Source organism: Leuresthes tenuis, unplaced genomic scaffold, assembly GCF_036924035.1.
Source record: "Leuresthes tenuis unplaced genomic scaffold, fLeuTen1.0.hap1 SCAF_19, whole genome shotgun sequence".
NCBI classification, from domain to species: Eukaryota; Metazoa; Chordata; class Actinopteri; order Atheriniformes; family Atherinopsidae; genus Leuresthes; species Leuresthes tenuis.
The window spans coordinates 4121583-4137166 of NW_027325373.1; the positions used below are offsets into that span (position 1 = coordinate 4121583).

At 39.6% G+C, this 15584-nt stretch overlaps 1 protein-coding gene across 5 annotated transcripts in view; it reads left to right on the forward strand.

Moving 5' to 3' along the window:
• LOC140277348 (voltage-dependent N-type calcium channel subunit alpha-1B-like) overlaps positions 1–15584 on the forward strand; it is a 156397-nt gene that overhangs the window by 41434 nt on the left and 99379 nt on the right. For all 5 annotated transcript variants that reach the window (XM_072372326.1, XM_072372325.1, XM_072372327.1 and 2 more), the window contains exons 3-4: positions 12010–12101; positions 12506–12658. In XM_072372326.1, coding sequence (XP_072228427.1) covers positions 12010–12101; positions 12506–12658 — 245 coding nt within the window. The remainder of the gene's footprint in view (positions 1–12009; positions 12102–12505; positions 12659–15584) is intronic.

Here is a 15584-nt window from a genome sequence, read left to right on the forward strand (position 1 = left end):
AACATGGGACATTATTGCTGAATTTAGCTTGACAAATTTTCACAGTAATTTGCTGTTTTTACTTGTTATCCAGGCAACCAGCAACTAGAGTTATCACCTGAATCTGAAGCTAAAATTGATGTAACGCAGCTAGTTAGTCTTGTTTTGGTCCGGATCAGGATACTTTTCTTTAAATCTGCAGAATAAAGCATTGGCAATTATTAACAATGCTCTCTGAAGACTCTTTCTTTCTGTTTTGGATCATTCTCTGTGCTCTTATAAGAAATATGGGATCATTTAACCGTTTATTGAAATTATACCGTATGGAAAGGGAAAAAAAAAAAACATTAATTAGAGGATATGTCAAAAACTCTGTCATCTGAAATTCTGAAATCTGAAATCAGAAGCCCAAATGACTAAAAAACAGTGCACTGTATTGTATTTTAAAGCTTGTTATTCACCCATTGGACACATTTTTCATTGTAACATGAACAGATAACAAAAGGTGTTCTCAGGTCAAGTTTGAAGGAATTTGCACTGCATTAACGACAAATACTTGAGTAAATGTATTCAATTATTTTTAGACAGTGACAGTTACTTTGTCGCTTATGTGGCAGGCAGTGAATAGAAGCTGGTAATGAGAACTCGTCCTGTCAGACAGCCTTTTAATGAAGTCTACATAGGCTTGCTTGTTTGGTGACCTGAGTTAGGTCTGATCCAAAATATATTCAGTCCAACTGGGTGGGGAAGGGTCTTATTGCATCGTAGCATTTCTAGTTTCTGTGTGTGAAAATGTGTAACACGGAAATAGATCTAAATGCACAATGTTTTGAGCATTTTTTTCTTTTTGGCACCAAAAGAGTATTAACTGAGCAAGCAGTAGAAATGACATCTACTGCTGCTGCTGCTCTCCTTCTCTTTCACCACAGCTGCTCATTATCTGCTGATGTATCACACTGCTGCCAGTGTTGTGTTTTCTCTCTTTTTGGGTCTGTTTGGGTGCACTGCATCTTGAAGTGTATCTTATCATCCTTCGATCTGAGTTTCAAATGTTCCCATTTGGGTCGGGTCTCTGAAAAAACAGTTTATTCTTGACAGGTTAAATTGTGAAAGCACTTTTTATTTCATTTTATGATAGTTCTGCTTATTTAGCTTATTTCATGATGTAGAATTCTTCCATAATACAAAGCTAAATATGCAGTACTTCACATAATATGTAGTGCTTCATGTGACTATCCCTGAGCTGGTTCATATATTAATGATGTGGCTCTGTGGCTTTCTGACTCATGGAAAAATATATTTTTTAGAGGGTTCCACAGTTGCACTGCACCTAACTGGCTCTAGCTCCTGCCCAGAAGTACAGGGGTACTGATGATAACCAACATACCCCTACTCCCTTCAGGCACCTGGTTTATTTAACTGCAGTTATGATTTCTCATAAAAACATTGAGCCCAACACTGCGGAGCGAGCAGTTTTATGTTTGGACATACTGTTCTTCATTACCGAGGTTGATCAAAATCTTAATGAAGGAATGGGAATATTAAATCGAGGAACCGATACAGAGGGAAGGTTAAAGGGGTAACAGCTCCTCTTTTGCCTAATTGTTTGTGCATTGAGGCTTGGTTCAACTCATACTGTTAGCTAGCTTATCTCCAGTAAATCAAATCATCTCATAAATATGTGGTACAGTCTGAGCTGAAGGCTGTTCTTGCTGTCAGTGTTCCTTAACTTTGCTCTGCTGTGGAAAAGACAGTCAAAGTGGACAAAGATCTGCTTTGTGATGGGATAATAGTAAGTGTTCAATGGTGAAGATTGTTTGGAGACCTTTTTACCGGTCCTTCTTCTTTGTTTTTATAGTTTTTTGTGTTTTGTCCTCTTTGTTGTGATATCAGTTATTGTCGGACGCTCCTGCGTCCAGCTAACTTTCAGCCATTCGATGAAGGCTTAGCTTCATCTTGGGAGCTGATGCATTATTAGCTTTTTGGAGGACTGTCTGCATTGAAAAAATGTCTGTCTGCGGGGACTGAGAGTGGCACAGACCATTACCTCCATGAGGGTATAAAAAAAAAAGGCCTCAACTTTCTCCCATGTGTTAAACATAACTGCTCCTGTTAACCCATACAGTAATATTAAGAAGAATTTATCTTTAGAAGTTGTTCTAGCTGTCTGCACACAAGCCACCATTTGTGTTGGCGCTTGAACTTTTAGAAATTTAGTTTGAATTTTTTAACAGGAGCATCGAGCCTGAGATCTGTGATCAGGTGTGGTGCAACATCCTTGTCTGACAGTTTGACAGCTTGTTTGTTTTGTTCGTCTTTTGCCCTTAACTTATTCATGAGTCTAATAAAGAGGAAACCTTCATGTGCATGCATCCAGCGTTAATTTAGAACCACAGCAACCGTGTTTGATGGCGAGTTGCTCTGGCAGCCACGTTGAGTTCATGAGTACCCCCTTCTGTCCACATGTGCATTGTGGGAAATGCTTGCTCTCCTGACTGTCACAGCTGTCCACTCACATTGTATGATGCCATGGCGGTACACACACACATACACACACGCACGCACACACTCCATTTTTGTTAACAAATAAGATGTGACATGTTGAACTCTGTTGGCTGATTGGTTTGTTAAAAACCAACAGTGGCGTGAAAAGGCTGATAAGGTTTAAGGCTGAAATTGGTAAGGTGAACGTTTTACTTCACATTACCAGACTTTCACTACCAGGAATCATATCCTTGGAAATGTAAATGTCCACATCAGCATCTGTGGCTGATGCACTTTAAGCTTTAAGATCCAAGGACAACGGTCTGTGGCTCTACATGATGAGATTAACTGGATTATAGCTACAGTTGGGTTATGCTCCTTATCTGAGGGTAATTATCCTTGGATATATGGCGGTGAATGAATGGAATCACTGGCACAAAGCATGTCATACCCCGGTACGATAGGTGGCGCTGTCCCCATTTCAGCTATCACTAATAGAGCCACTTCCTGTTGACGTCGTCACCACCAACAACAACAAACTCAGGCATTCAGAAAGATGGCGAACGCAGAGCGAGATGAAGCTGCGTCCCTCTCCATCTGTGATGAGCTGGTTATGGTTAATATCGTATCTTCAACTTTCGGGTGACGATCCCGGAAAAATATCTCGAGCATGCGCGGAACGCTCGATCCGATCCACTGTCGTCTGCACGTTATCTCACGTTATCGATCGAGTTATCTCGGGGTCTTAATTCGATCGCAATTAACCCGATCCGATTAGATTTTTTTGTCAGATTAAGGTGTCTACATGAACTAAATAACTCAATCTTATTGTAATTTAGCCATTAACCCGATCCGATTGCTCGCATGTAACCGCACTGATTGACTGTTGGCTGACTGTTTCATGTCTTTCGATAAGCAATCAAAGTCGAGGTTTTATGAGGTACACAGATCAGTGAAGTTTGACACTGCAAACATTCATTGCTAAATGAGCAACAGGAACAGCGAATAGCTGCCTTGAGTGCTGCTTTTCTCATTGCCCAGACTGATATTTAGTAAAGTCCACAAAGAGGATCTGACTTATCCATCTGCTTACTTAAAAGCAATAACTATGACAATACAGTTTATTTGTACAGCAGTCCTCAAAAGCAACATTAAAAAGTGATTTACAAGATGATACAATAGAAGCTTGATTACTTTTTTTATGAGGAGAAATTAAAGGCAAATTTTGGCTCCCGTTGGCAAACTGAACATTCAAACTTCTCTGTGCATGTGTGCAGTTCAGGGACCAAATAACGAGGGAAACAAATATCGAAAAGGAAAATAATGCAACGGATTTATTTGTCTGATACGAGTAACAATGCAGCCTCTACCAGATCAAACTGATATCTGTCAGACCATCACATTCACTGTACAGTTGCCACTGCATTTCAGACACTACTGGAATGCAGCTGTACTTTGTAATTATGTTTATTCACATTTATGTGTTGCATAAACAAAACATACTCTCCAAATCTGAAGTAACAGATGTCACAATGTGCTGTTTTATTCCAGAACATATTGCAACATCACTTTATATAACACTGACATAAAAACTGTATGACACCAATTAACTGCGCGTTTGTAATCTTTTTAATTATACGTTGTCAACCTACACAAGCACTGACAGCAGCTGCAATGATAGATTCTTCTTCTTCTTCTGTTATTATTATTCTTGTTGTCATTAACATATCCTTTGTTGAACCAGGAATGAGTCTCACTAAGATCAAGTGTCCTGGCAGCAGCAGCAGCATTCAGACATTTCAAAATAAGCACACCAATTATTTAAAGTTTACATTGAATTAAAAGTGTTTAAAATGAAAAGTATTTGCCCCAGCTAGTGGTAGCATGCGACAGCACACTGTTGACTTTTAGCTTCAAGGCACAATGATGGTCTGTTTTAACTCATGTAGTGTACATCTACTATACACTACTTCTTGTGAGCCACATGATGGAGATGTAGTGCACTACACAGCGAGAGAGAAGTTGCCCTAGAAATTGCGAGCAGCGCTACAAAATGGCTGAATCCTCATATCATGCATCATCTCATGAAAGACCACAATATGAGCACTGACCAAGAGAAATAAGTCTACCAGTGCCTCCACAGGAATCCTAACAGCCCACCTGTGCCTCCCTTCCAGTGATGAGAGGGATTAGGCAGCTGGATGCAGCTGTGTCCCTGCTCTCCTATACTGAGAAATTATGTTGGAGCATCTCTGCAACCTTCTCCCTCCCTGGTTAGACAGAACGCAGCGAGAAATGTAAAGGTCTGCATTTACCCTCACCTCATTTCAATGCTGCCTACAGAGCAGTATTTGGAGAAGAGATAGCCACACTTTGTCATTCTCAGGTTTCCCCTTATCCTTAGAATCCAATTTCATAGCCTTTAACTTCTAAAGAAAGTAGCTTTCAGTTTTTTTGATATGTAGAACATCAATACTTACATCGATATATACTACATGTATTTACTTGTAGTATACTTCTAGTTGTAGCCGGGGAAACGTGACTATGTTGAGAGTAATACAACAGACACCGGCTGACTGGCAGGTGATGCATTAAACGATTCAGCGGTTGGTTCTGTTCAGATGCGAGACAGACAAGCAGGCAGAGAGACAGACGGTGAGGCAGACAGTCTGTGACCAGCTGGTAATGATCCCACAGACAGGGAGCAGATATTCAGTCAGGTTGTCAGCACCATGTTCTCATGTCTGTCCTCAGAGATCGTCCTTCTCCTCTTACAGAGACGTGTGAAAAACTCAATCACAGCCCCCGGCCCCCAGCTGAGCGGGGCTGCAGTAATTAAACTACATCGCTCATCCACATAAGAAAGCTCTGCTCCTCCAGATCGCTGTCTTTTACCACCTGTGTGTTTCTTTATTTCGTACATTGTCCTCATTGATGTTAATCATAAAAGGACTTGCAAAAAAGTTTCCATTTTGAATTGTGCCTTTCAGCACTTTTAAAGAAACGTGGTTGATTAAGGAGATGCAGACACTCAGTCAGTGGGGTTACATGCGGGCAATCGGATCAGATTAATGGCTAAATTACAATAAGACTGAGTAATTCAGCTCCTGTAGACAAGATCTGACAAGAGATCGAATCTGATCGGGTTACTTGCGATCAAATTAAGACTCCTGAGATAATCGAGCGTTCTGCGCATGCTCAAGATTTTTTCCCGGGATCGTCACCTGGAAGTCGAAGGAGACGATATTACTGTTGTTGTCTTAGCCGTCAGAAAGAAACAAACGCGATGGAGAATGCGCCGTTGTGCATCGTCTGTGCCATAACCAGCTCATCACAGATGTAGAGGGACGCAGCTTCATCTCGCTCTGCGTTCGCCATCTTTCTGAATGCCTGAGTTTGTTGTTGTTGGTGGTGAAGACGTCAACAGGAAGTGGCTCTATTAGCGATAGCTGAAATGGGGACAGCGCCACCTATCGTACCGGGGTATGACATGCTTTGTGCCAGTGATTCGATTCATTCACCGCCATATATCCAAAGATAATTACCCTCAGATAATGAGCATAACCCAACTATAGCTATAATCCAGTTAATCTCATCATGAAGACCCACTGACTATAACTGTATTTACTGGCTTCAACCTTGAAGCACATGCACGTGAGAAGTTTCTTTTATCTTTTCAAGATTTAAAGAAAAATTGAAAGAAATAGTCAACTGACAAGTGCCATTCTCAATACTTTACATACTCATTCATTCTAATACTTTGTGAAGCATCTAGTTGCTAACATTCATGCACGACTGCTGCTGCAACTGTGATGAAATGTGTTAAAACTAGGAATTAGGGTGAATAACTGCGATCTCACTTTCTCACTCTTTTGCATGTGAAAAGAAAAGCAGTTCAGTTAACACGAGCAGACGTGTGAGTAGTTTTTCTGATCCACAGTCCATTCCAGCTGACTGAGAACTTTCTTTACAAACGCATTACAAATGAGAAACGCCTGTCATGTAGCTGATAGCTTGCGGTTACTGTTTGGACGGATTGCTTTTTGAAAGCGGGCTGGGCTCTCCGTCTGCTGTGAATTCTCAGACAGTGAACATGGCGAACAACATGTCAGTGACAGTTATCATGGAACCTGGGCCTATCTTGACAGATAATGGCTGATTATGAGAAAGGCTGTGCTCGGCTGTATGCCACTTATCACAATGATTGCATCACAACCAGGTTACACGGTAAACGGCAAATGCTCTGCACTTCCACAGCATCATGCAATCTATATACAGCATGCAGCACTTTTTCTCTACAAGCACACAATCGTGATTAAACTTGATTAACTGCACAGTCATGCAGTCAGTTTCAATTAAAATATTTTATAGCTATACAGCACTGGGTAAAACCAAAGAAAATAATGAAGAGAAGCCAAAACCTTCAATGAAAGTATCATATTTAGTGCAATATCCAGACTTTTCCTTGATCAATACATCTTCTATTTTCTTTAGTGACTTGGCTCTGTCACTCGTTCATTCCTCTTTACAAAAATCTTAGCAGTTTCAAAGGGAAGTCAGTTTAAGGGTTTCTCTTTTGATTAATAATAGACGAGTGAACTGAAATGTTGCGTTAAAAATTTGAATGGGCAACACAAGTAACTGTTGCCTCTTTATCTCCCTCTGCAGTTGTTTTTTTTTTTAGTTTATTTATACAATTCACTGATTAAAAAGCCCAATCACAGCATCTAGATGTATGTTTGATTATCTCTTCAGAAATGGGTGCTTATTGTTTGTGGCAGTGGACTCTGGATTTAGTTCTTGGCCTTTATGAATGAGTTTTTTAGTAGTCAGACTGGATCAGCTTCTATTGGTTGTACTTGTTTGTGACAAAACAGAGGAATGTGTGTGTGTGTGTGTGTGTGCAAGAGAGCGTGAGGTTGTGACAGACGATAACATCACCCTCTATATTTCCTGTGCCAGTGTCTGGCACCCACATGGATATATTGTAGTGATGATAAAGGGATATTAAAAGTCATGGATTGTTCTTCGACTGACTGTCTACACAGTTGTCAGATCATCCCTTCTATGGACACACACACACACACCCAGACTTGACTACTTAACAGAACAGAGTAGGTCATTGATTGTTGTAAACATGCTTTCTTATTTGTCTGCTTCTTTAAACCACAGTGGCTTTTAAATGGACTGTTCTAGTGTGGGGAAAAATACCAAACACTAACTTTTTCATAACCAGTGTTGGATTTAAGAGACCAAAGGGCAGTGGGCAGTGAGCCTGAAATGTCAACCAGAAATGAACAAAAATGCAGCCGTTTGAACATTATTTGTATACAATTCAGTCTTAATCTTATCAATAGTAGAATGATTATCGCTTTGTTATAATTGTACACAGACATGTTACCTTAAACAGCTGACAATTAGATAAAGGAATCATTTAAAAAAGCTTTTAGAGAGACAGATACTTTCTCGGCATTTTGTAACTCAGACAAATATCAGTTAGTGATTCTGGTTGTTAAAAAAAGGAAGGGGTTTAAGACTAGAAGGATACTTTGTGTTTTCAATGTGCACGCAGCGCTGTTGGTGCCTGTAGAAGCAGAAGTCATCATCTGCACGATCTTTAAAGACTCCCGCAGACCCCTGAGCATATGTCACATCGAGCCCAAAATTTCTTCCTGCATGCAAATCGTGCACTGCAAGATCCTGCTGTGCATGAGCAATGAAAACAAAATTAGCAATTACTGATACAGTCTAGTTCTATGAGTGCATGCACAACCGGTTTTGATGAAAGGCTGTATGAGGAGATTATCCATTTATCATTCATTCTTGAAATAGTAGGCCTACAACTAAGTTCTTCTTTTCAGCTAGCAGCTAGCAGTAGCCTGCATTAGCACCATTCGTTCCCTTTAGGGTGCAGTGCATGATGGTCTTTTTCAACCCATGTAGTGTACAGCATCTGTGCCACGTGATGAAAATGCAATGCTCTATCCAATGAATGAGTGGGAGAATCGAACACAGATTCTAGTTTGCTAATTGCCTCACCAGCATGGTCAGAATATTTAGTTCCAGGTTTTCTTGATAATTTCCTTGTTTCATGTTATGTGGTTTCCTCCTCATATTAAGACACGTTTTTGGTGCTTCCACAGTCAGTTTTGTGTTTCAGATGTTGCTTTCTGGACACTGCTTCTACAGTGCTATGACTTGCTTAAATCTATTTTCTTCACCCGCTTCCTGAGCCTGTGTTTGAGACTGTTTCTGCACATCCTGACAGTTTGTGCCGTGCACTGCCCTCTGTCTGTGTGACATTTTAGAATAGTGAATGTTTTAATACTACTTTGATTCCACTACCAGGAAAAACATTCATATATGTGCTGATATCACTGCAGCACAGAGGCAGGACTGTTATAGAGTCCTCATGATATTTAATTAATGAATTAATCTCCTTTTTGATCTGTGATTTATTATGAAAAATTATAAAGAAGGAAGATCAAATAAAAAAAGAAATTTTATATTACAGCTTGGCACTTTGATCTTGGCAGACAGATTTCTCCCATAATGATAATATTGCAAAGCACATGCTTTATTAGTTACCATGCCAACCATGTTTTCTGCTTTGTCTTACCATTTGTTAATATATTTTATTGGTATTTTTTTATTGTTAGTATGTGTGTGTGATGGGTGTATTCCACCTTTCTTTTTTAAAGCTATTTCCACACATGAGGACCTTAGAATACCCAACCAATTGGAATGTTTTAGATAATGTTATCGCCACTTAAATACGTTTTTATAAAACAAAATCAAGTTTTCATGACCAAGGCAGAGTTGAAGGTTGTTTTTTCTTTTTTTTTTAGAGTTTATTGAATCATCTATTTTACAAATAAGAGGGCAAACCAATTAAAAAGCAACATGTCCTCAAACTCAAACTGAAACGCTAATATAAGCCATTTGTTCTTACGCTTCAATACAACCAGTATTGGCGTCCTGTAAAATATCGCCCCTACAAGTGGCTGCAGCAAAGTTCCACTAAGGAGGAAGAGCATAGGATGGAGCAACCAAGCACAGTGCTTTCAACAACGGGCTTATTTTCTGTGACAGTCCTGTCATTACATAGACACGATGGAATATTCCATCAATGTATGTTTTAAAACCTAAACCTAACCAATCACAAGAGACAGCAAAGTAGGAAAGTGAAAGAACATTAGAAAATGTTGGGCTCAATGTTAAGGCCATCACATGAGTGTTGAAGATCAATTTTGAGGCTTTATGGTGTACTATAAAATGTGGTTATATCACAATTTTTAGAGGCAAATTTATTTGTTATAATTTGCTATAAATTTAATATAATTGTTGTCACTTTACAGTATCTGAGCCTTTTACAGTTTGTGCTCTGGACCAACATTCCTATAACACATGGTGGAGGCTTTATTGCTTTTTTGCTATTAAAGTTCATGAATAGGAATAAAATATTCTTCTTTTTTTAAAACCATAACCCTCTATGCTGTACAAAACCTGTTCTGTGTAATAAACCACCTCTACATTTTACTGAGAGCCTGGCCTTTGTTTCTTCTGTGGTACAATCTGGATTTTCTACAGCTTCTTTCAGATAATTTGTGATGGGGGGGGGGGGGAACTTATTCAATTGAAAATTGATTTAATCGATTTCTAGATAAGAGATCATTTCAGTGGAAACTGACATTACGTTAACAATGACAACAACAATGTAGAATCAAGTCTAGCATGAAACTGTATGAAAATCTATCTTTGTGTCCTGGACAGCTGGTAAAGATGTGTTAATGTAAATCTGCACTTATGAAGCAAAGTCCTGCAAAAAGTAGAAAACATAGGAATGTCTCTCTGCTATATTCCAGGTCAAATGAATACAATTCCCAGTCTATGTTCACGTACCCCCTATCTCCTTACATCAACTCTCATTTTCATTTTTCTGCTCCTATCTTGGTCTCTCTCCTCTTAGCCTAAAGCATGTGTTTTTATGTGTGTGTCCCAGTGAAGCACTTAAGTCTCCCCCTCTGTGTGCAGCCTGTAATGAGGGCTGCCAGCTGTGCCACAGAAGCTACACGCACGCACGCACACACACACAAGACAGCACGTCTCCACTTGTAGGTAAAAGCAGATATAAGCAGCATATGATGTAATGAGCCACGTATGTGACCACCAACCTTTGGGTTTGATAATGACAAAAGAAGGGAATGGACTTATCAAAGTCTATGAACATAGCTGTTAGCTCAGGTGGTTGTTTCAACCCACTTAGTGTTAATGGCTAGGGATGGAAATCGAGACCAGCTCGATGCCGTGGGATCGTTAATCCGCCTGCCTGTCTGCTTGGCCTTTTCTTCTTATATAGACAGTGAGTAAAAATGAGGGTGGAGGAACAAAAAAATGGTTCAGATGTAGGGATGGGAATCGAGAACGAGAACCGCTCCCAGTAGTTCGATTCCGTGGAATCATTAATCCGCCTGCCTAACAATCCCGTTTATAGCTTCCGGTAACGTCTGACGCATTTGCGCGATGACTTCATGCGCACGCTTCGTATTTTGGCTCAGAATATTTCCAACATGGCGTCGAGGCAGAAACGCTCCAAAGTTAGGTTATATTTAACTAAAAAGGACAGTACTAGGGCCAGTTGCAACACGTCCAGAGCTTTGATCACATTACAGGGGGGAAATACCTCCAACATGCTGAAACATTTGACCATACAACATGCAATTACTTTGCACGAATGTAAAGTCTTTGACATGCTGCTAAGCAATGGCTGCAACTCTCGCGGGGGAGCTTGTGGCACAAGTTCTTCCGTCTCAAAAGTCCCAGGTAACGTAAAACTTCCAGGTCCTGTTGAAGTCTCACGCATCGAGCGTGGCAGTCACGCTTTTGGGTCTTTTGTCACGCACTCCCGCCACACATTGTATTTCTCACGCTGAATAAAGTTATACAAAGTTGTCTCTTTTGTTTTTTACAGGTGTAGCAGCTGGTTGTCTGGTTTTTGTTTCTATTTTTGTTCTGTTTCCTCTTCTTTCCTCTTCTTCTTTCCTTGTCCCCCGGTCCGGTTCAGTTCTATTACATGTTATATATTGTAAACTGAAATAAATAAATGGGCATCAAGGGGAGCTTTACATTTATAAAACTTCCCTTGGCAAAGCAAATCTGTTAGGCATAAAAGGTATTCAGACTACAATTCTGCTGCCATAATGCTGGACAGGAAAAAAAATATAATATATATATAAAAATACTCATACTTACTGTATAAATAACTTCCATTTCATATTAATATTTAGTTGAGGAGGACTGCAAGAGTGAGGCATTGTTGAATATATAGAGTTATATATTGTACTATATTTGTACTATTTAACTGGATGAGACTCAATAAGAGAATCGATAAGGAACCGAATCGATAAGTGATATCGATAATGGAACTGGAATTGCTAAATTCTTAACAATTCACATTTATGGAGCCCAAGTTTTATTTTTCAGTACTGTAGCACAATATGTGTTTTTTCTTTTTAATGAGCTCCTCGCATGTCTTTGTTTACTCAGAATCTTGGCCACGGTGGGTTCGGACTTTGACCTGAGAACACTGCGAGCTGTGAGAGTGCTGAGACCGCTGAAACTCGTGTCAGGAATCCCCAGTAAGTCCCTCCGACAGCATCCACACAGATGATTGTCGATATACTACACACAAGCTGAGGCATTTTGTCTCTCTGATTTGATTTAGGGATTGAGGAAAAAATTATTTTCCCATCATTTAAGTCTTTTATTCTCTGCTTTGATATGTGTTTAATAAATTAACCATCATTCTCTATCCTTCACATGACTGTAATCTATTATTTCGTTCTTACTGTATGAATCTATTTCTTAGCAATCAGTTTGTACACTTGGTTAAAAAGTTATAAAAAAACAATTAAAGTTATCATAAGAGCCAATATAAAAGCAGATTGATCCCTCTTCTTACTGCAGGAAAGCATTTATGTTTTCTCTTGTTGCCTTCCCACAATCTATTTTCTCCGCTCCTTCTCCTCTCTCCACCTTGCAGGTCTCCAGGTGGTGTTGAAATCCATAATGAAAGCCATGGTTCCGCTGCTTCAGATTGGCTTGCTGCTGTTCTTTGCCATCGTCATGTTTGCCATCATTGGTGTGGAATTTTACATGGGCAAGTTCCACACCACCTGCTTCAAGATCGACACTGGTGAGAATAACAGTTGAGATGACGCCAGAAAAAGCTTTTTTTCCTCACTTGTTCGTATATTTGGCTATAGTTTTAGTTTTATAGAAAGGTAGAGTAGTTGTCTTTCAATCAAAATGTTTTTAGTTTGATTGCCATCTTTCTCAGTTCACATGTCAAAGTACTCTGAACCCCACATAACCAGTTTACATAGATATGGAAATTGTCTTCCCAGTGTTTTGTTTAATTCCATGCATGCTTATAATGGACATAATTGCAAGGCGTGGATAAAGATATGATCTTTTTCAAAGCAGTCTGTGTTCATTCTTGCTGAACACAAGATTTCAGTTGCTCAACAGTCCGTGGGTACTATTGTCTGATTTCTTCCTCATAATATCCCACACATTTAGAATTAGAGATAGATCTGGGGGCTGCATGATGGTGTGTTGGTTAGCACTCTCTCCCCATAGCAAAAGGGTTCCTGGTTCGAACCCCAGGGCCTTTCTTTGTGGAGTTTGCGTGGGTTCTCTCCACGAATTGCAGGTTTCTTCCACTGTCCAAAAACATGCGTGATGGTGTTAATTGGTGATTCTAAATTGTCTATAGGAGTGTGCAAGATTGTTTGTCTCTGTGTGGTCCTGTGATGGACTAGTAACCCGTCCACGGTGTACCCTGCCACTCGCCCAGTGGTAGCGAGCAGATAGACTCCAACCCGCTTGCAACCATAAATTGGATTAAGCAGGTTAAGAAAATCCATGGATGGAAGTTGTGCAGAATGAGGTCTGGAACTTTCTGTTGAAATAACCCCGGATCACCCTGATCATAGCATATTTTTTGCCTCTGAATTGATTGTAGCGTCACACATACAGTCTGGTGAAACTGCCACGGACGCTGATGCATCCCTATGACATTATATACGGTGGCTTTTCTAATATAGAAGCATTCACGGTTTTCTCAGCTTCGGCACAAAGAAGCAAAACTCCCCAAAGAAGTGAAAACTTCAAGACCCATCTCATCACAGAACTCGTTTCCCCCGTCTTTCTGCCCATATGAAATTAAGTTGAAGTAGTTGCAGGGGTGGACTGTGTTAAATTAAAGACATTTCCAATGTACTTCTGAGCCCATGTGACTATACTGATCTTAGGTCATTTTAGGGCTCAAATGTTGCTTGCATCCAAAAGTGTTTTTTGTCTTTTTTTTCTAAGATTTCTCCAGATTACCAAAATAATCTTTTAAAAATATTTTGCGCTTTAGATGCTTAAAGACCAAAGTTCCTTACAATCTTGTGTTGTTTTTAACAAATCATTAATGATTATCTGAGCAAGTTAAATGAGCCACAAACCAGCCTTACTCAGGAAGACAAAGCCTTTGGTGGATGCTGCTTTTATACCTAATTCTGACACCCTCACCCATCACCAACTAATCTACTGATTGTAGAATCTTCTGGAAAAGTCTTATACATCATATATATTCTGTTTTTGTCTCACTTTGCCTCTCCACCAGAGTTTTATTTAACTGCTGGCGTAAAATTCTAGATTCGTTTATTTTTTTTTACTAAAAACAATAAAGTTGGTGAGTGAACCCACCAAAAATCCTGTATTTGAACTTAGATCAACCCCCCTGTGCATGCCTCTGCTCTAAAGGCTTTAATACTTCACTTCATGCTTTGATTTTACGTTAAGGCTGTAGAATCTCTGCTATAAACTGTGAAATCAAATCATATTGAGCTATTTATGTCTTTTAACTTGAATTAAATGACTAGGCCTCATGGGATGACGTGCTTTTTCAGTTAATTATGCGTAAGAAAGTGATTAATAAGACCAATGATATCAATTGCACCAAATGACACCCAAAGGTATATCACACCAGAGATTGTAAGGAGCTGCTGATCACTTGGAACAAATTACAGAAGTTATAAAAAGTAAATTGTGAACTTTGGTGAAGTTAGTGTTTTGCTGTTAATGAGTGCAAATGAAGGGTAGTTATGCAACCCTTTGTGTGTGTGTGTCTGATAATGAGGAATAAAGCTAGATGCACCTGTCTTACATTAAGCTGAGCGTGTTTAAATGTTTCTGCATTCACTGGGTGTCACTCCTCCTGAGCTCAGGCTCAGTGAACATCTTGACTTTTTTATCATTTACACGATGGAACCCTGATTTATTGTCCTTAGTGACACCTGGTGAGACGTTAGACTTTCGATAAATACGTATTTTTATGAACATATAATGAATACACGGGAGGATTGAGCAGGATAAATTCCCCAGTGACAGTAATAAGTTCATAAACTGTGGAAAGTCAGAACGATTTTAGGTCTTTTGTGGCCCTGTGCAAATTACGAGCATTTTAATGAGAACAGCTTTCAGTTCACCTACATTCCATTTTCACATTTACTGCATTAGAGAGCAATAATCCTCTGTGCCAGAGCTCTCCAAGAGAAATTCAAATGAATATTCCAAAAATTACGAATTTGTTGACCAGCAGTTGAAATCGGATGTTATCATATTACCATCAATAATTCCACGTTATCCACTGCAGTGAGTCCAGCTTCCACAGCACCTGTCAGTGGGAAGGAACGGACACCAGAGGGATGTTGGCTGTGCAGTTCGGCTCGCCACAGGCTGTGATCGAGGCACCGTCCCTCATGAAACCCCGGGTGTACAAGGCATCTGTTGTACTCAGCATATTTATTCTTTATACTGATCCCCGTCTGCTGATATGTGTGCCAGCACAAGCTTAAACAAGCTTTTCACAGCTCTGCGAATCGTAGTCCAGTCGTTATTCCTGAAAACCCGTACGTTACTTTAGAGGGTTAGACACAAGATTCTCTAAAATAAATGAAATTCTCTTTAATATAACTCCTGGACTTGAGGATATATATTTTTACATACTATCAGACTGTTTGTAATTGACATCTTGCAATTCTTCTCTATACCTAAGGTTCGACTGGCCC